The 20884-nt window shown below is 44.0% G+C and overlaps 2 protein-coding genes across 5 annotated transcripts in view; one reads left to right on the top strand and one right to left on the bottom strand.

The window, feature by feature from the left end:
• The window catches only part of RASSF4 (Ras association domain family member 4), a 283607-nt gene that overhangs the window by 64575 nt on the left and 198148 nt on the right, over positions 1 to 20884 (top strand). The gene's annotated exons all lie outside the window — the stretch shown is intronic.
• LOC120909115 (C-X-C motif chemokine 13-like) overlaps positions 18150 to 20884 on the bottom strand; it is a 39789-nt gene continuing 37054 nt past the window's right edge. For both annotated transcript variants that reach the window (XM_040320776.1, XM_040320777.1), the window contains exon 4: positions 18150 to 18363. In XM_040320776.1, coding sequence (XP_040176710.1) covers positions 18276 to 18363 — 88 coding nt within the window. In that variant the 3' untranslated portion in view covers positions 18150 to 18275. The remainder of the gene's footprint in view (positions 18364 to 20884) is intronic.

Raw genomic sequence — 20884 nt, 5'->3', positions numbered from 1 at the left:
CCGTTTGCAAGCAAATTCTAGGTCTGTGGATAGCCTCCTCCGAGGCGGTAGAGTATGCCTAGTTCCACACTCGTGTTTTTTTCCAGAGGGAAATGCTGTCGAATCTCTGGTCTCTGAATCATCAGATTCAGGTACGCCACCTAGTCAGTGTCTCTCTGAATTGGTGGCTGGGATCCCTGACTTTTCGGTCTGGGAGGTGGTTTCTTCCCTTCTGTGGAGATTACAATGGACGCCAACCTCTAGGGCTGTGAGGGCGTCTGGGGGGTCCGGTCGGCCCAGAGCCGCTGGACGTGAGTGGACCTACGACCACACAGGCCTATATGCGCTCAATCTCGGTAACTGCCCAAGCTCGGGCCTGGTCAGCACCTGGGTGGGAGTCCGCCTGGAAATACCAGGTGCCGTAGACCTTGTCTACCGTTACTTGCCCTAGTACTATGGGCGGTACTATGAGAGGCTATGCCTCTCCTCATGGTCGAGGGGGTTGCAAGGCCGTCCGATCTTGATTCAACCTAACAACGCCACGCCGGTGGCTTCGGGCTACCATCAGGTATGCCGGCAGGCGGGCTACTGGAGTCGCCTGATGTTGAATCAGGACAACTGGTCTTGGTACATGGAGTCAACTCCCTGGCAGGAGGTGAGCCTCGCAGGGCATGGATCTCCTAGCCACTCGTCTCAGCCACAGGGGTATCAAGGTTAGTGGCCAGATCTAGCGATCTGGTACAGACGTGCAAGTTGCGCTGGTGGCCCTGTGGGGTCTGTCTCGGCGACTTTTATGCCTTTCCCCCATTGTAGTGGCTTCCCCACAGAGTGGAGGCTGAGGAATCCCGACGATTTTAATAGCTTCAGATCCTGGGTGCGCTGATTTCGGCCGCCTGGTAGCGGAGGTACCCTGGCGGTAGCCAGGGCAGGAGGTCCTCCTGTCTCGAGGTCCCATACTTCCTCCTGTTGTACAGTCACTGACTTGCTCAACAGGGCTATTGGAAGCCAGACCTTAAGGGACCGGGGTCTGTCCGACCCGGTCACCTCAACAATGCTGAGTGCACGGTAGTCTTCTTTCGGTGAACCTACCGTCGTGTCTGGCGGACCTACATCTCTGGGTGCAAGGAGATGGAGTGACGTCCACGGACGTACTCGGGGTCCATCGGCCTGCTGTTTTTACAGCTTGGTGGATCAAAAAATTAGCTTAGAGCACCGTTTGGGGGCAGATTTCAGCCTTGGCTGTGTTCTTTCAGTGGCCTTTCTGCGGCCGTTCCCTGGTGGGTACCTTTTTTTGTGGAGGGGGCTTATCCTATACCTTACCCCCCCTTGGCCCATCTTTTCCCCCATGAGTTTTGACTCTGGCGCTCTCGGTTCTTCGGGAATCTTCCTTTTGGAAACATCAGAGAGATTTTCTCTTGACACTATCTCAGAAGTGGCCCCTTTAAGTGGCTTTACCTCTGTTAGAGGGGTTTCTGAATTGGCGCTCTTGTCTTGCAAGCCGCCATGTTTGATCCTTCATAGCCTTAGGTGGTGGTGCGTCCGCGACCTACCCTTCTTCCGAAGGTGGTTTCGGCTTTTTCGCCAGAATAAGGACATTGTTTCTCACATCTTTCTGTCCTCGGCCGCCGCATCCTACGGAGGTTGCCTTTCATACTTTAGGCGGGGTACGCACTTTGCGGGTATACTAGCCTGCTACTGCTCAGTTTCGGAAGATCTGACTCTTTAGTGTCGGTGTCTGGTCAACAAAAGGGGACTGACAATCTTGTTGCCCACCATTTCTCGGTGGATCAGGTAGGCTGTCATACAGGCCTGTGTTCCTAAGGGGCGGGCCCCCCTTTTACGGTCCGACAACATGCGTCGGTCTCAGGTGTGCGAGGCGGCGACTTGGTCGTCCGTTCACAGCCTTTCCAGAATTTACATGGTTGCTGTGAGTGCATCTTCTGATGTCTTTTTTTCGCCCGCTAGTGTTTGCAGGCGGCCGTTTGAAGTTGCATCTCCTCCGTTTGAGGAGCTCTGCTTGTTTTGGGGTGAAGTTAAAATTGGTTTTACTGATATATTTCCCACCCCTCGTTTTTTGACACTGCTTGGGGACGTCCCACTTGTCAAGACTTAAGGAGCTGTGTCCGTCCATGGACGATAAGAGAAAATAGGATTTTTTGTACTCACCGTAAAATCCTTTTCTCTGACGTCCATGGACGGACACAGCTCCCACCCCTCCTTTTTAGGTTTGTACTGCTTGTTACGAACTGAGGCTGCAAGCTGCAGTGAGGAGGGTTATGTCTGGAGGGACCGCCCCCTGGGCGGGGCTGTTCAACTCTGTTAATGTAACATGTATTTAACCATTTAACATGTTTCTGCCTAGTCCTCTCCTGTAAACAGGGAACATAACCCACTTGTCAAGACTTAAGGAGCTGTGTCCGTCCATGGACGTCAGAGAAAAGGATTTTACGGTGAGTACAAAAAATCCTATTATTTTAGAGCATGCCCACCAGACGTGTAGCATAGAACCTTAGGCCTAAAACATTTTTGAGTATTTATTTAGTAAAGTAGGGCTTCTATACCATCTTGTGAGTATTTTGAATTCACATTCCTGAGTGGCAAAATTTAGAGATCCTTTATGTGTGTGTGCGTACAGATGAATTCCCATTGAACATCTGAAGAGTGTATATTTAGGTTGCATTCCCATGCCAAACATGATGCACCGGAGAAAGCCAAAACATCCCTACAAAGAGATACATTTAGTACCTAAATGAGAGGGTTTTTCTTATAGCAGAGGGTTTCTAGGGTTGTATAGGGCCTTCTCCAGTGACGTGATGTTAAATTTTTTTTATCTGGGTGTATATCCAGTGTGGAATAGTATGGGGTGCAAGTTCAGTGTTGAGAGTTTCCAGTGACAAGAATGAGCCCCTCCAGAAAAAGTGGGAGGTTAGGACATCTCTGTGAGGCCAGATGTTTGAGAGAAAATTGTAATTTGTACTTGGGGGAAAGTCTGGGTTGGAGCGTATAGGAGTCAATGGACCGAGCCATGGTGTTGGATTAGCCTAGCTGTACGGCAGAACGTTTTCAATGTGGGACAGATCAATGGATGTGATTTAGGCATAGCTGGAATGTGAACTGGGTTTATCCAAGGTAGAGACCTCAAGCAATTGGGGATTAACATGTCCCAATCCTTGACCGCCTGATGGATATTCCAATCTACTACTCGGGCTAAATGAGATGCCCAGCAGTAGCCACAAAGGTCGGAAAGGGCAATTCCATCTTTAATTTTCAGTAAGGTAAGGCAAGAATTTAATTCTGGGAGGTTTGCCACGCCAGATGAAAGAAGAACAGGCTTGATTAAACAGGTAAAGAAGCCCACAGATAATCAAATGGGGCTAGTTTGTATGACATATGGAAACCGAGGGAGAATGGTCATTTTTATTAATGAGGTTCTTCCAAACTAGGAGACATTTCAAGAATTCCAATGTTTTAAGTCTTCCACATGCTTCCTTTAAAATCGGGGCGAAGTTGTGTTGAAAAGGTTTGATAATGAGGAAGGAATCTGGATTCCAAGGTATTTTATTGCCTTCGTGACCCATGTGAAGGGAATGTTCTTCTGGCATAGTGTCACTGTGTCTGGTGGTAGTGTTATGTTTAAATCATTTCATTTTGAATAATTCATTTTCAGACTGGAAAGTAACTTTGAAGTGCTCGCGGTTTGTAAGGGAGGTGTGAGGTTCAGTAAGGAATAATAATAGATCATTATCTAAGGCCACAAGTTTATAGATCTTGTTATGTACAGTAATACCTCTGATATCGGGATTAGTGTGTAGTCTGTTTAATAGAGGTTCCATGGTTAAGAGAAATAATAAAGGGGGTATTGAGCAGACTTGCCTAGTTCCATTAAGTAATTGAAAGGTGTTTGACGGGTGGCGGTTTAAACAAATACCTGCTAGTGGAGCCAATTATAGTGCTCAAATGTATGCTTGCATACAAGGCAAAAGGCCTATGCAACTAAACACAGCGTCCATATAGTCCCAGGCCACCCTTTCAAACATCTTTTTGGCATTGAGAAATGTTTTGCAGTAGATGTAAGCCAGTGGTGACTAGTGTTGCTCACGAATATTCGTATTGCGAATATTCAGCTCGAATATGGCATATTCGAGTATTCGCGATATATTTCGAATTTCGCGGTGAATATTCGCTATTCCGAATATTCGCATTTTTTCAATTTTATTTTTAAAACAGATCACATCCTATCGACGTCTAAAAGCATTGCTGGTATGATTAGAGACCCTGGGCCGAGTAGCTAAAATTGCGAATTTTCGCTAATGCGAATGCGAAAATGATTGCGAATTTTCGATAACTGTGGTAGGAGAACTCTGATTGTCTCTGATGCAAAAGGGGGGGGCTTTGTGTATGTTTCTGTTATGAATATTTGTATGTTTGATATTATTTTTTTTTGTAAGAAGGAAAAAATTGCGCATACCTTAAAAAAAGGGGAGAATACAGCAGCAACTCAAAAATGTTATACAACATAAATTAATACAATACAGAAAATGGAGTCGCTCTACAAGAATAAAAAATATGTCTAGTGACAAGACATGTGGGCAAATTATAAAATAAGCAAGCGCAAATAACTTGTGAAATACACAGTGAAACAAATATATAAAGAAATATAGTCCCAATAATAGAAAAATAATCTTTCATAAAAATGTCTTTGATATGTGAAGTGAAAAAAAGTCCAAAGCATGCAGCATGAACGTGTTCAATCTTCAAGGTGTTTGATTGACAAACGGCTGTGACAGATGGATAGAGTAAAGAATCACCACCAATGCAAAACACTTTTTATTTTCTATTGTAAAATATCACGAATATTCTGAGCCAATCAGAGTGCTCCTTCCGCATTTGCCGAATATTCGCAATTATTTTGTATTGTAAAATATCAAGAATATTCTGAGCCAATCAGAGTGCTCCTTCCGCATTTGCCGAATATTCGCAATTATTTTGTATTGTAAAATATCACGAATATTCTGAGCCAATCAGAGTGCTCCTACAGCATTTGTCGAAATTGCGCAGTAAATATCGCATTCGCATTTTGCGAAATTTCGAAAAAATATCAAGAATATTCTGAGCCAATCAGAGTGCTCCTACCGCAGTTATTGAAATTTCGCAATTATTTTCGCATTCGCAATAGCAAAAATTCGCAATCATTTCATTTCGATAAAATATCACGAATATTCGAATTTAGCGAATATATTTTGAATATTCGACTATATATTCGAGATATATCGCGAAATCGAATATGGCGTATTCTGCTCAACACTAGTGGTGACAGTTTCACTCTTTAATTGTATTGTCTCGACCTTCTCTACCTGGTATGAAACCTACTTGGTCAAGGAAGATCAGGGAGCACAACAATGACACGAATCTGTTTGCCATGATCTTGGCGTATATCTTCACGTCAACGTAGAGATATCAGGCTACAGTTTGAGACCGGGAGTGCATCTTTCTTATCTTTTGGAGTTACAGCTCTATGAGCTTTCAGCAAGACAGATGCTGCAAGGAACCGCAGTTTTAGTACATCAGTAATTTTTTTATTGTGTTGTAATGGAAGTCCAACATGTGCTTTACCCACCTTCATGTGCTTGATTGTTTTTTTTAAATTCTGTTTCTGATAGAGGAACCTCGAGTTTGTGGGCTATGTCATGCACTTGGGAGCTAAAAATATGCATGAAGGTTACTCGCTAGTGGGAGAACCTCTGCGTGAATCAAAGATGCAAAAGGACCTGGGGGGTGCTAGTAGAGTACAGACTCAGCAATAGCATGCAGTGTCAGCAAGCAAAGCAAGAAGACTATTAACATGCATTAAAAAGGGAATTTACTCAAGAGCTCTAACTATAATTATATCAATTTATAAAACTTTGATTAGGCTACAACTTGAGAATGTGATCCAGTTTTGGTCACCAGTCTTCAGGAAAGATGTGCTTGAACTGGAGAGAGTCCAGAGCAGGACAGCAAAACCAATAAAGGGGCTGGAGGACCTCTGTTATGAGGAATGACTAGAATCATTAAACATATTCTCCCTGAAGAAGGGACACTTAAAGGGGTTGTAAAGGTTTGTTTTTTATTTTCTAAATAGGTTCCTTTTAAGCTAGTGCATTGTTTGTTCACTTACCTTTTCCTTCAATTTCCCTTCTAAATGTTTATTTTCTTTGTTTTCTTTGTCTGAATTTCTCACTTCCTGTTCCTCCTCAGTAAGGTGTTCAGTAAGCTGTTCTAAATTACTTTCCATCGCTCGGATGATGGTGGAAAGCTTACTGAGGAGAAACAGGAAGTGAGAAATTCAAACAAAGAAAACAAACATTTAGAAGGGAAATCGAAGGAAAGGGTAAGTGAACCAACAATGCACTAGCTTAAAGGAACCTATTTAGAAAATAAAAGACGGCCCTTTACAACCCCTTTAAAGTGATTTTGTTTAGGTAAAAATAGCAAACATGTTATACTTACCTGCTCTGTGCAGTGGATTTGCACAGAGCAGCCTGGATCCTCCTCTTCTCGGGTCCCCTTCTGTTGAGTGCCCCCACAGCAAGCAGCTTGCTATGGGGGCACCCGAGCCGAGCCACTGTTGCTGTATCAGACAATTAGGGGAGTCCCAGACAGCCAAGTATCTCATGCAACATTGCTGGATCTAGAGGGGGCTCATGTAAGTATTAGGGGGGCTGGGGGGGTTTCTGCACACAGAAAGTGTTTTATCTTAACCGTTAGCCGACCAGCCGCTGCAGTTATACTGCGACAGGTTGGACACTGCGCAAATCGCTGTAGGTATGCGTTGCTCCTTTAAGACCATCTAACAGGAGCGCGCCCCAGAGCCGATGCGCATGCTTGGCAGCAGTGATGTCCGCCGGGTACCCACAATCGCTCGTGCCAGAGCAGGAACGTGGATCAGTGAGGCTTTCTTCCTGGTGTGGAGAAAGCCTCTTGAGGGGGGAGGGGGCGAGCAGGCAAGTCAGGACACTCTCTACTTTGCAGATAGAGAAAGGAGCTGTGTGTTAGTGGGCGTCCTGACACTCCTGCTCGCCCCCTCAAGAGGCTTTCTCCACACCAGGTAGAAAGCCTTGCATTACTGTGTGTAGTTACAGACAGAAGAACAGGAAGTGAGCATTTCTCAGAAGAAATAAGGACATTTAACCACTAGCTGACGGCCGTACGACCTTGTACGGCCGCAGCGCGGCTCTCAATCTCTAACAGGCCGTCTTTTTACGGCCGCCCCTTTGCTCGTTCCCCGCGCGCGCTCCCGAGCGTGCAGCGGGGAACTGCTGTGCTGGCCGTGTCCCTTGGACACAGCCAAACACAGATCGCGGTAAATAGCCAATCGCAGCGGCTATTTACAGCGCGATCTGTGCGGCCAATGAGAGATGATCTCATATGTAAACATATGAGATCATCTCTCATTGCCGGCTCTCCCCTCCTCACACAGACGCCGCGTGTGAGGAGGGGCAGGGGAATCAAAGTAACAAGCGCTGAAAAAAAAAATTATTAACCAGTGCCACCACCTGTGCCCCCCACAGTACTACAGTGCCCCACACAGTGCCCCCTACAGTACTACAGTGCCCCACACAGTACCCCCCAGTACTACAGTGCCCCACACAGTACCCCCCAGTACTACAGTGCCCCCCACAGTGCCCACCACAGTGCCCCCCACAGTGCCCCCCAGTACCACTGTGTGCTCCCCAATACCACCGTGTGCCCCCCAGTACCACCGTGTGCCCCCCAGTACCACCGTGTGCCCACCAGTACCACCGTGCCCACCAGTACCACCGTGCCCACCAGTACCACCGTGCCCACCTGTGCCACCGTGCCCACCTGTGCCACCAGTACCACCTGTGCCCAGTGCCCATCTGCCACCTCAGTGCACATCTGCAATCAGTGCCCACCTGTGCCACCTCATCAGTGCCCACCTGTGCCACCTCATCAGTGCCCACCTGTGCCACAGTCAATCAGTGCACATCAGTACCCTTCTCATCAGTACCCATCTCAGTGCCATCTGTGCCACCTCAGTGCCATCTGTGCCGCCTCATTAGTGCCATCTGTGCCGCCTCATCAGTGCCCACCTGTGTCCACCAGTACACAGGCCTCATCGGTGCACATCAGTACCCATCTCATCAGTACCCATCTCAGTGCCACCTCATCAGTGCCATCTGTGCCACCCATCTGTGGGCATTCCTGGCTTGTTAGGGTCTCAAGAAATGAGATAGGCCTTCAGTACATCAGGTGTGATCAGATGTGATAATTTTTTATGATTTGCACTATAGCTTGTAGACTCTAAAACTTTCACACAGACCAAATAATTTCCAAAAACTTTGGGTTATTTTTATCAAAGACGTGTAGCAGTATAAATTGTGGCCAAAATTTATGAAGAAAAATTAATAATTTGCAAAATTTTATCACAGAAACTAAGAAAAAATCATTTTTTTTCCAAATTTTCGGTCTTTTTTCATTAATAGCGCAAAAAATAAAAAATGCAGAGGTGATCAAATACCACCAAAAGAAAGCTCTATTTGTGGGAAAAAAGGACAAAAAAATCATTGGGGTACAGTGTTGCATGACTGAGTAATTAAAAGTGTAAGAGCACCGAAAGCTGAAAATTGGTCTGGTCAGGAGGGTGTTTAAGTGCCCAGTATGGAAGTGGTTAAAAGCAAAATTGAAAGATGAAGTAAGTAAAGGAGGACTGCACTAGGGTAAAGGAAGCTATTTAGGGAAACATTTTTTTTCCTTTACAACCCATTTAAGGAATAAAATGCATCAAGATAAAGAAAAACTTTTGACTTCACAGCCACTTTAACCACTTGCCGCCCGCCAATGACAAATTGACGTCGGCAAAGTGGTTGTAGAATCCTGACCGGACGTCATATGACGTCCTCAGGATTCTCAGCCGCTGCGCGCCCCCGGGGGCGCGCATCGCGGCGATCGTTGTTGCGGGGTGTCAGTCTGACACCCCGCAACACCGATCTCGGTAAAGAGTCTCTCACGGAGACTCTTTACCACGTGATCAGCCGTGTCCAACCACGGCTGATCACGATGTAAACAGGAAGAGCCGTCGACGGCTCTTCCTCACTCGCGTCTGACAGACGCGAGTAGAGGAGAGCAGATCGGCGGCTCTCCTGACAGGGGGGGTTCGCGCTGATTGTTTATCAGCGCAGCCCCCCCTCGGATCGCCACATGGACCACCAGGGAAGCCCACCCTGGACCACCAGGGAAGCGGGCAAAAAAAAAAAAAAAAGTCTTAAAAAAAAGCCCCCCCTCGGATCGCCACATGGACCACCAGGGAAGCCCACCCTGGACCACCAGGGAAGCGGGCAAAAAAAAAAAAAAAAGTCTTAAAAAAAAAAAAAAGTCTTGGAAAAAAAAAAAAAAAGTCTGAAAATAAAAAAGCAATAAAAAAAGATGCCAATCAGTGCCCACAAATGGGCACTGATTGGCAAAATGTGTAAATCAGTGCCACACCACAGTGTCCATCAGTGCCACCCCACAGTGTCCATCAGTGCCACCCCACAGTGCCCATCCATGCCCAGTGCCCACCTATCAGTGCCCATCTGTGCCACCCATAATTATCCATCAGTGCCGCCCATGAGTGCCCATCTGTGCCACCTACGAGTGCCCATCAGTGCCGCCCATGTGTGCCCATCAGTGCCGCCCATGTGTGCCCATCAGTGCCGCCCATGTGTGCCCATCAGTGCCGCCCATGTGTGCCCATCAGTGCCGCCTATGTGTGCCCATCAGTGCCGCCTATGTGTGCCCATCAGTGCCACCTATGTGTGCCCATCAGTGCCGCATACCAGCGCCGCCAATCAGTGCCACCTCATCTGTGCCCGTCAGTACTACCTCACCGGTGCCCATCAGTGCCGCCATATCAGTGCCCGTAATTGAAAGAGAAATCTTACTTATTTACAAAAAAATTAACAGAAAAAAATAAAAATTTAATTTTTTTTCCAAATTTTCAGTCTTTTTTTAGTTGTTGCGCAAAAAAAAAAAATCGCAGAGGTGATCAAATACCACCAAAAGAAAGCTCTATTTGTGGGAAAAAAAGGACGCCAATTTTGTTTGGGTACAGTGTAGCACGACCGCGCAATTGCCATTCAAAGTGCGACAGTGCTGAAAGCTGAAAATTGGCTTGGGCAGGAAGGTGCGTAGGTGCCTGGTATGGAAGTGGTTAAGAGGGGCTATGATTGCAATATGCAACTCTTCAATTGGTGACTCTAAGTTTGGGAGGAAACAATTTAACCTAAGAAGGCCCCTTTCACACTGGGGCATTTTTCGAGTGTTATTCGAGCATTTTTTTAACGTTATTTGAGCGTATTTCGAGCGTTTTTCAATCGTTTTTCGAGCGTTATTTGAGCGAAGCCTCATCTGCAATCCCAGTGTGCTGGTAAAGCACCGCTAAGACCCTAACGTTTTAGGGCATTTTTGCAGTGCCTCAGTGTGAAAGGGTAAGGCGTTTTTACAGCGCTTTCAATTCATTTCAATGGGGAGGGGCGTTTTTGGAGCGTTTTTTTCAGCGCCCAAAAGCTGCTCCAAAGATGCTGCTGGCAGGACTCAGTGTGAAAGGGTCCATTGAGATGCATGGAGAGCGTTTTATGAGCGTTTTAATAGCGCTATTTTTAACGCTAAAACACTGTAAAAACGCTTCAGTGTGAAAGGGGTCTAAAGAAGACACATGGCCACATGATGAGGTTGGATGAGAGGCAGTTCAGTCTTAAGCTGTGTAAGGGGTCCTTTGCTGTTGGAGCAGTAATGATGTGGATCTCTCTTCCAAAGTCGGTGGTGTCATCAGGGAAGATAAATAAAAAAAAAAAAATTGAAACTACATACTTGTTTCTTCTTGTTTTGTTGCTGACAATGCTAAATTTTCCCTTGGAACCAGCTCTGCGAATTTAATTTCCCCTTTCCCTAAGCAATGCTCTAATACTAACTTTCCTGAGAAATAATTTGTCTACATTCTCTGATTAAATGAGGCTAAATTGTTATAACCCCAATCCCCAGGTCTGAAGTAGAATTATTGACTATAATTATTGAATTATAGAAACCCCCATGTCAGACATCAATTATCTCCACCAAGGAGACTCTCTGGTCTTGAAGGATATAAACAAATGGATACCTACAATACCTGTTACCCTCTTTTTAACACATTTCAAGACATATCTGAAACTGGTTGGAGAGGGTAATGGTGATATAGCTGGAAAGAATGAAGTGGCATACCTAGCGCACCTGGCACCTTAGAGCTGCCCCCCCCCCCCCCCCCCAAAAAAAAAAATAATAATAATAATGCTATAAAGGAACAAAGTGACACGCACAGTACTCTGCACCAAATTGTGGGTGTGGCCAAATTGTGGTAACAGTGGGAGGGACCTGAAGGGGAATAGATATAAAACCTGAGCCTACCTTCTTAATACTCGGCACAGATAAGCCACAATCCTTTTACCCATGAAGTATGCTTTAATGATTGTGCCACAAGCAAGAGACGTACAGACCTCAGCACATTCATTTTAATAAAATTAAACTGTTCCATTACATATCCTTTTCTACACACAGCCTACCTTTAAAAAATACTTCAGTAGTAATGTACAGTGCAATAGTCCGGAGCATGATATCTACACATATGCCCATACATAAAACACAGTGAGGAGAATTTATCAAAACTGGAGCAGTCAGAATCTGAAGTAGCTGTGCATTGCAACCAAGTAGCTTCTATCTTAAGCTTGTTCAGTTAAGCTTTGAAAATAAAAGCTATAAGCAGATTGGTTGTAATGTACAGCTACTTCACATTCTGGCTGGCTTTTGTTTTGATAAACTTCACTAAGTGGCTATTGTACAGGGACCAGGATTGCTTAACACACAGGCCACTTTACAGAGTACAACCAAAAATTATACCTCTTCTTATAACAAATCCCCCCCCCAGTATAAATTGACTTTTAATCCCCCCTCCCAGCCCACCCCTCAGTACAGACCCCCCCCCCCCCCTTTAGCACAGACCTTTAAGTACAGACTACCCCTATCTGATCACAGATGTAGAAGTAAAGGATAGGTAATTACATTTGCTGTAAATCATAGGAAAATCAGACACAAGGGTAAGATAAGAACAATGAATTTCAAGAGAGCCAACATTACTAAGCTGAACTTCGTAATTGGCAACATTAAATGGCTCAGATCGCTTAAAAAGACACGTGGCCACTTAATGAAGTTGGATGAGAAGCAGTTTAACCTTAGCGGTAGTAAAGGCTTTAAAAAAAAAACTGCAATGTAAAGGCATAATGTGCTAAAATGCACCGCACACTAGCAAATTCTGAAATACTTACCTTGAAACAAAGTCCTCCAGTGGCGTGTTGACACCGCTTCAGAGGTTTCCATCTTCTTCCTTTTGGATTTGTGGGCTGTTGTCACTTGAATGGCTAAGCCACGATGATATCATTCCCGCACATGAATGCAGGAGTAATGGCCACGGAACAGGGCTCTGAAGGAACAGCACGGCTATGCCATTGCTTCAGAGCTCATGCTCTGGTGAGGTCACCAGCTGCTGCTCCCTATATGGTGCACATTTAGGAGATATTAATTTTACCAACAGATAAGCTTTATTATAAGCTTACCTGTAGGTAAAAATAAACTTTGAGCATTTACTACCACTTTAACCACTTACGGACTTCCCACCGTTGTTATACGTTGTAGCTGACATAACCCCGATATCCTCTCCTTCAGCGGGCAGTCCCCTTTTTAGATGAAAGTTGTCTCTGCAGCGGATTTGCCGCAAGATCACTTTTATCGGTGGCGGTAGAGGGCCCCCCTTCCCGTCGTGCTCCGGTGTCCTCCACCGCTGACCGATGCCGCTGGCAGCTCCATACTGATTGCGTTTGCTGCCCTCTATGGTATGGAGCTGAGTGAGGGGAAGATGAAGAGTGAGGTTCATGGCCCCCACCAAGGCTCCATACCATTGCAGGGCAGAAGCGACGTCAAAACGACACTTCTGTCCATAGCTCTTAAAGCAACATTTTTATTTTATTTTTTTCAACCAAAATTTTTTTTGTAGAAATATGAGATCTGAAGTCTTTTTGACTCTAGGTCTCATATTTAAGAGGTCCTGTCATGCTTTTTTTCTATTACTATAAAAGTGACACAATAATTTTTTTTAAAGAACAGTGTCAAAATAAAAGGTAAAATAAATAATAATAAAAAAATTAAACGTGCCCTGTCCTGACGAGCTCACGTGCAGAAGTGAACGCATACGTGAGTAGCCCCCGCATATGAAAACGGTGTTTAAATCACACAAGTGAGGTATCACCACGATTGGTAGAACGAGAGTAATAATTCTAGCCCTAGACCTCCGCTGTAACTCTAAACATGCAACCTGTAGAATTTTTAAACCTTGCATATGGAGATTTTTAGGCGTAAAAATTTGTCACCATTCCACGCAACCATTCCACCTGCAACTTTGAAGCCTGACATGTTGGGTATCATTTTACTCGCATTAACATTATCTTTCACAGTATAAAAAACAAGTTGGGTTAACTTTACTATTGTCTTATTTTTTTATTAATAAAAGTGTATTTTTTCCAAAAAAGTGCTCTTGCAAGACTGCTGCGCAAAAACGGTGTGACAAAAAGTATTGTAAAGACCGCCATTTTATTCTCTTCAGGATGTTAGGAAAAAATATATAATGTTTGGGGGTTCTAAGTAATTTTCCAGCAAAAAAAAATGATTTTGATTGGTAAACAACACGTTTAAAAAATAGGCCCAGTCCTTAAGTGGTTAAACTGTGTAAGTATTTTTTTTACTGTAATGCCATGTACACACGATATGACATTCGGACAACAAAACCGTGTATTTTTTTCTGACGGATGTTGGCTCAAACTTGTCTTGCATACACACGGTTGCACAAATGTTGTAGGAAATTCCGAACGTCAAGAATGCGGTGACGTACAACACGTACGACGAGCCGAGAAAAATTAAGTTCAATAGGCAGTGCGGCTGTTCTGTTGGCTACACACGATCGGAATTTCCGACAAGAACTTTTGTTGTCGGAAAAATTAAGAACCAGCTCTCAAACATATGTTGTCGTAAATTCCGACAGCAAATCTCCGATGGAGCCTACACACGGTCGGATTTTCCGACAACAAGCTCACGTCGAACATTTGTTGTTGAGAATTCCGACCGTGTGTCTCCGGCATTAGAGCGGTAAAGATGTGAAACTTTTAGGTGGGCATCTTGAACACAATATACAGGGATATGGAAAGTGGGAGAGACATACATACACGCACACACACATCTACACAGGTTGAACTGGATAGTCTTTATTCAATCTTACCAACTATTTAACATTTTTTTTTTTACTAAAGGCAAATCTACTTTACACTACAAGTGCATTGCAAGTGCACTTGGAAGTGCAGTCGCTGTAGATCTGAGGGGGACATGCAAGAAAAAGAAAAAACAGCATTTTTGCTTGTACGTGATTGGATAATATAAATCAGCAGAGCTTCCACTCATTTCAGAGCTTCCCCTCAGATCCACAGCGACTGCACTTCCAAGTGCACTTGCAATGCACTGGTAGTGCGCAGAGGATTTGCCTTTAGTAAATCAACCCATATGTCTTGTATTGGGATTTTATCAATACAAAGATTTGTTGTATGACAGAGACAACAGAAAAGCACTTATTTTTCTTTTGGTCTCCAAAAGGCATGAACTACCTCAGTACCAATCGCACAAGATGAACATAAAATAAAATAAAGCTTTTTATTTAGACATAGAAATAAAAGCAGGATATCAAAACACAAATAGGAGCAAGGTTTGTACATACAAAAACAATATTAAAATACAAATTGTCAGTACATGAGTGTCACTAATCCCTAGTCTCCTCCAATGAGGAGACAAGAGGCATAGTGTACTCCTCTGCGTGTTTTGTGGAATTCTACTGCTTCATCAGGAGGATAGTGTCTGAAATGAAGTGGAAAAATGTACATAATAGTCATAAAAAGAGAAACATTAACATGCTACAGTTTAACCCAGTAAACAGTCCAGCTTAACATCAAGTAGTAATTTAGCATAGTCCAGCTGGATGGCAGCCCAGGAATCAGCATTGTCCAGCGGGGCGGCGGCCCCAGAATCAGCCTAGTCCAGGGGGGTGGGCCCAGAATCAGCATATTTAGGCTGAGGAGAGGGCACCGTCTCAACAGGCTGGGCAGTGGGCACCAGCTCAATAGGTTATGCAGCGGGCACATCAGGTTGGGTAGCAGCCAGGGAACCAGTATAGTCCAGGGGAGCAGTCCGGGAACCAGCCGCAGCAAGCTTGGCAACAGACGGCAGCATGGAGGAGGCATGGATACCATCAGCAGGCGGCAACATGGAGGAGGCATAGACATCATCGACAGGTGGCAACATGGAGGAGGCATGGACACCATAGGCATACGGCAACATGGAGGAGGCATAGACACCATCGACAGGCGGCAACATGGAGGAGGCATGGGTAACATGGGCTGCATTTACAGCTGCAATTTTTTGGGGGGTATGTCTCTACCAACTTTGCACATCTAGAGAGTGAAATTTTTGCCCATTCTTCTTTGCAAAATAGCTCAAGCTTTGTCAGATTGGATGGAGAGCGTCTGTGAACAACAATTTTCAAGTCTTGCTACAGATTCTCAGTTAAATTTAGGTCTGGATTTTGAATGGGCCATTCTAACACATGAATAATTAGAAAAATTGCTCCCAAGGGCCTAAAGGCAACTAGAAAAGTTTTACGGAATAGAATATATATCAAAAGAATTTATTGCGTACAGATACAGTATAAGAAAAAAAACACACAAATTAAAAACTACATGAGCTCTGGTATGCATGGTATCCAAACATGAGATGTCAATGTTACAAATGCAAATAGCAAAACAGAGTTTCTTAACACTAAATGCTATGCTCAGAGAATAGCCCCAACACAGTTCTGATCTTCCTGAGAGGGATGAAGACATCTAATATCACAAAACATATCAAGGTTATGGCATTCTAAATTAGGAAGTGTACATATATGGACACATCGCCCATCTGATTTAGCCATATGTTTTGTGATATTAGATGTCTTCATCCCCCTGAGGAAGATCAGAACAATATACGATGGAAACGCGTTGGGTTCTTCTCTGAGCAATAACATTTAGTGTTAGGAAACTCTTTTTTGCTATTTGCATTTGTAACATTGACATCTCATGTTTTGGATACCATGCATACCAGAGCTCATGTAGTTTTTAATGTGTGGTTTTTTTTTCATATATCTGTACGCAATAAAGAACTTTTTTTGCTATATTCTATTCAGTCCAATTTTTTATAGCTGCCTATAGTCCCTTGGGAGCAATTTTTCAAATGTATCATATTTTGGACTAGCAGCACTTTCTCTCCACCCAGGTGGGTGGGTTTCACTTGATTTTAAACACATGAATATGCTTTGATCTAAATCATTTCATTGTAGCTGTGACTGTATGTTTAGGGTCATTGTCATGCTGGAAGGTGAACTTCCGCCCCGGTCTAAAGTCTTTTGCAGACTATAACAGGTTTTCTTCTAAGACTGCCCTGTATTTGGTGCCATCCATCTTCCCATTATTTCTGAACAGTGTAAACTTTGGGGGTCTTTAAGCTCCGCGAGACAAGTGCGTAAAACCGTGTCAGTAAAGCAAAGGGTCTTTATTGGTGACCAAACAAAACAAAATAAAGCTTTTCTTCAGCATCCAAAATGTCACAACAAAAGTCCTGCTTGTTTCCAGCATAAATTAGGAAAAAGTCTTTCTTCAGAAAAAACAACCAAAAGAAAGGCACATACGTTTTTAGTAAGAAGTCCTCCAGACCTTCCCTGCAGACACAGCTTCACTTCCAAACTACTCAAAAGTCCTCTCTGAGCAGCTAGCAGACTTCCATCTTGTCCTCACAGGTGCACTCTCCCAACTCACTCACTCCCTCCAGCATCACTTCCTGCTTTAATGGGTGGTTGTCTGTGAGATTTTAACCCCTTGTGCGCTGGCTTCCAGGGTTTAGGAGTGGAGGCTCCATCCCACCCAAATAACACTTTGGAGCCTCCAAAATTCCAGGCCCCAAACTACTTTATTAGGATAGAGAAGACTGCGAGCCAGTCCTCTCTGAATTAGCGCCTGCCTGGAAATTTTCACCCACTTTTGGGTGACCCCCTGAACCTTCTACCTCTATTTAAATGGACCATAGTCCAAACAGTGGTGCCGTATAGCACCCGTCCAGGACCCACCCCCGGTGTCCTGTACAACAGCTTCCCTGTCCCTGCTGAAGAAAAGCATCCCTACAACACGATGCTGCCATCACCATGTTTCTGGGTGGGGGTGGTATGTTCAGGGTGATGTGCAGTGTTAGTTTTCTGCAACACATAGAGTTTTACTTTTGGGCCAAAAAGTTAAATTTTGGTCTCATCTGACCAGAACACCTTCTTCCACATGTTTGCTGTGTCCCCCACATGGCTTCTCACCAACTACAAACAGGACTTCCTTTGGCTTTCTTCAACAACGGATTTCTTCTTGCCACTCTTCCATTAAGGCCGGAATTGTGGAGTGCACAACTAATAGTTGTCCTGTGGACAGATTCTCCCATCTGAGTTGTGGATCTCTGCAGCTCCTCCAGAGTTACCATGGACCTCTTGGCTGCTTCTCTGATTAATCTCCTTGCCCGGCCTGTCAGTTTAGGCAGATGGTCATGTCTTGTCTTGTCTTGCAGTTGTGCCATACTCTTTCCATTTTCAGATGATGGATTGAACAGTGCTCTGTGAGATGTTCAAAGCTTGGGACATTTTTTTATTACCCAACCCTGCATTAAACTTCTCCACAACTTTATCCATGACCTTTCTGGAGTGTTCCTTGGCCTTCTTGATGCTGTTTGTTCACTAAGGTTCTCTAACAAGACTGTGAGGGCTTCACAGAACAGCTGTATTTATACTGAGATTATATTACACACAGGTGGACTCTTTTTACTAATTAGGGGACTTCTGAAGGCAATTGGTTCCACTAGATATTGGTTAGGGTTATCAGAGTAAAGGGGGCTGAATACAAATGCACACCACACTTTTCCGATATGTATTTGTAAAAAATGTTGAAAACCATTTACTATTTTCCTTCCACTTCACAATTATGTGCCACTTTGTGTTGGTCTATAACATAAAATCCCAATAAAATACATTTACATTTTTGGTTGTAACATGACAAAATGTGGAAAATTTCAAGGGGTATGGATACGATTTCAAGGCACTATTTGTGTGGGTACTTTGTATGTGCTGTAGTCTATTTATTTTCTTTTTTCTTTTTTCCGTTGCCCTTCTTCAGTTTTCTCTGTACACACTTTTTTACCTTTTTTGTGTTGCCTTCACTCCTGAAACAGACACAGTCCACATTAGTATTCCTCATTTACAGCATGTTCCTAAAGAATACTGGTTATGAACCAGGACACCTCATAGTGATAGTGTGATCACAAAATAATTTTCAGAAGTTATATTCAGCATTAAAACTATTTATGATTGCAGATATACAGGTAGCTAGTCCTCCTTTCTTCCTGGCAGCAGCGTTTTGGCAGAAAAAAAGCCTGATGCTGGTAAAAGTGTGTAACCCATTTAGGAGCATTTACAGGTGTGAAGCTCTTGGCCATTAAATCATTTCATTGGCCAGAATAATAATTTATTCTGGTCATTAAAATAAATTAATGTCCAAGTGCTAAAAGTGCCTAGCGCTAACATGCATTTAGAAGCGTCAAGTGTTTTTTTTTTTTTTTGCTTCCAATCTCTAAAGCCCTGTACACGCGCTTGGTTTTCACGGTGGTAAAAAGGCCGCTGTGAAAACCAAGGTGAAAGCCGAGAACCCGGCAGGAAAACTGCCATAGAGCTTTGGCCCGGGAATCCCAGGCCATGTGTATGCTCCATGGGCACTGCCTCGCAGTGTTTTCCATAGAGTATTAGTAAATCTGGCGGCAAAAAAGCCGCCGGGAATCCCGATGGGAAAATAGAGAGCAGATTCTCTATTTTCCCGTCAGAATTCCTGTCTGTTTCCCTGACGGGAAAGCATACACACGTCCGTTTTTTCTGGCCAAATGCTCTCTTGGTAGTTTTCCTGGCAGGAAAGCCGGTCGTGTGTACAGGGCTTAAAAGTCTATATGTGCATGGACACATAGGCTAAAATGCAGGGGCATTTAGAGGCAGGAAAAAAAATTGTGTGCATGAGGCCTTAGGCAAATATTGACATGTCCTGGGGGGGCCATTCACATATGTGCATTGTAGTAATGCACATTTCAAATTTTGTGAGGTAAAATACCTGCTCTTTGTGTGGTGCATTGCAGTGCCATTTGTTGTGAATGGCACCTCCAATGCATTCTACTGTGGTGCCTAATTCTCTGCAGTGCACAACAATGCACATACTGTGTTTTGTGGTATACTGCATTTTGAAAACAAGATATCATGTGTTTTTTCATCTGTTGTAATGTATTGGCAGCCTAATTTTAATGAATAGGTTGCCTTAAAGGGGTTGTAAAGGTTTGTTTTTTTATTTTCTAAATAGGTTACTTTAAGCTAGTGCATTGTTGGTTCACTTACCTTTGCCTTCAATTTCCCTTCTAAGAGCCGGTTCACACTGGGGCGACTTGGGATCCGACTTGAAGTCGCCTCAAGTCGTCCCAAGTCGCGCTGTCGAGAAAAACAATGCAAGTGAATGGGAGCGGTTTTAATACACACGACTTGAGTCGCTCCGACTTCAAAAGAAGTTCCTGTACTACTTCAATCCGACTTGTAGGCGATTTGTACATATTGATTTCAATGGAAGTCTGATCCAAGTCTGATCCAAGTCTGATCACTGTCTTAACTGAAGCGACTTTCCAGGAAGATAACATACATTTCTCAGGCAAACCTCTACCTCCCCCTCCCTCCCCTAGAGCTGATTGTTGTTTGATTGACCACTGGAAAGTCTCCTGTCCTGGAGACGACTTCAAGTCCTGTTGTAAATCGCCCCAGATCGCCCTGTAGTTCATGCTCAAGTCGTGTCGGAGTCGCCTCTGAAAGTCGCGCTGGAAGTCGTGTCGCCCTAGTGTGAACTGACTCTAAATGTTTTTTTTCTTTGTTTTCTTTGGCTGAATTTCTCACTTCCTGTTACTTCTCAGTAAGGTGTTCAGTAAGCTGTTCTAAATGACTTTCCACCGCTCAGATGATGGTGGAACGCTTACTGAGGAGAAACAGGAAGTGAGAAATTCAAACAAAGAAAATAAACATTTAGAAGGGAAAGTGAAGGAAAAGGTAAGTGAACCAACAATGCACTAGCTTAAATGAACCAATTTAGAAAATAAAAGACAAACCTTTACAACCCTGTTAAAGCTGAACTCAAGTGATAATATATTTTGTATGCTTACATTGGGCCATCTTGGTTCAATGTAAGTATGCATATGTGATGTAGTAGACTGAGTTATTTCAGTGATGGCCACGTTCTTCCAGGTGCTGTGCTGAGCAGCTGTCCCTCTGCATAGTAAACATAGGATGTCGTTCGCTGCCTTGATGTTTTCTCAATGAATGCAAAGTGTTCTCTGATTAGACATGTCACCATGCAAAATATATCATTGCACCTTAACGCATGTTAGGGCACTGAAACAGATTGCTTTGGTGTAATTGCTACCTAAATGTAAAAGGGTTTGTGAACCCATTTGTAAAAGTCTATGCCAGCCCTTTTATTAGAGGCTGGCACAGCACACTGAGTTAAGCATTTTTTTTAAACGAATTTTGTAAATACCGATATTTAGCTGTCTTCAGGCTGGTCACATGACTCACAGCCGCTTTCCAGCTCCAACGGATGGCTTTTGTGGGAGGGGGCGTGATCTCCCTCTGACGTCAGCCGGGGAGATCACGTGACTGCTTCTCTCC

This window comes from Rana temporaria, chromosome 8 (assembly GCF_905171775.1).
Source record: "Rana temporaria chromosome 8, aRanTem1.1, whole genome shotgun sequence".
In the NCBI taxonomy this organism is placed as follows: domain Eukaryota; kingdom Metazoa; phylum Chordata; class Amphibia; order Anura; family Ranidae; genus Rana; species Rana temporaria.
The sequence above is the reverse complement of the archived record's forward strand: the minus strand, read 5'-3'. Positions and strand labels throughout refer to the sequence as shown.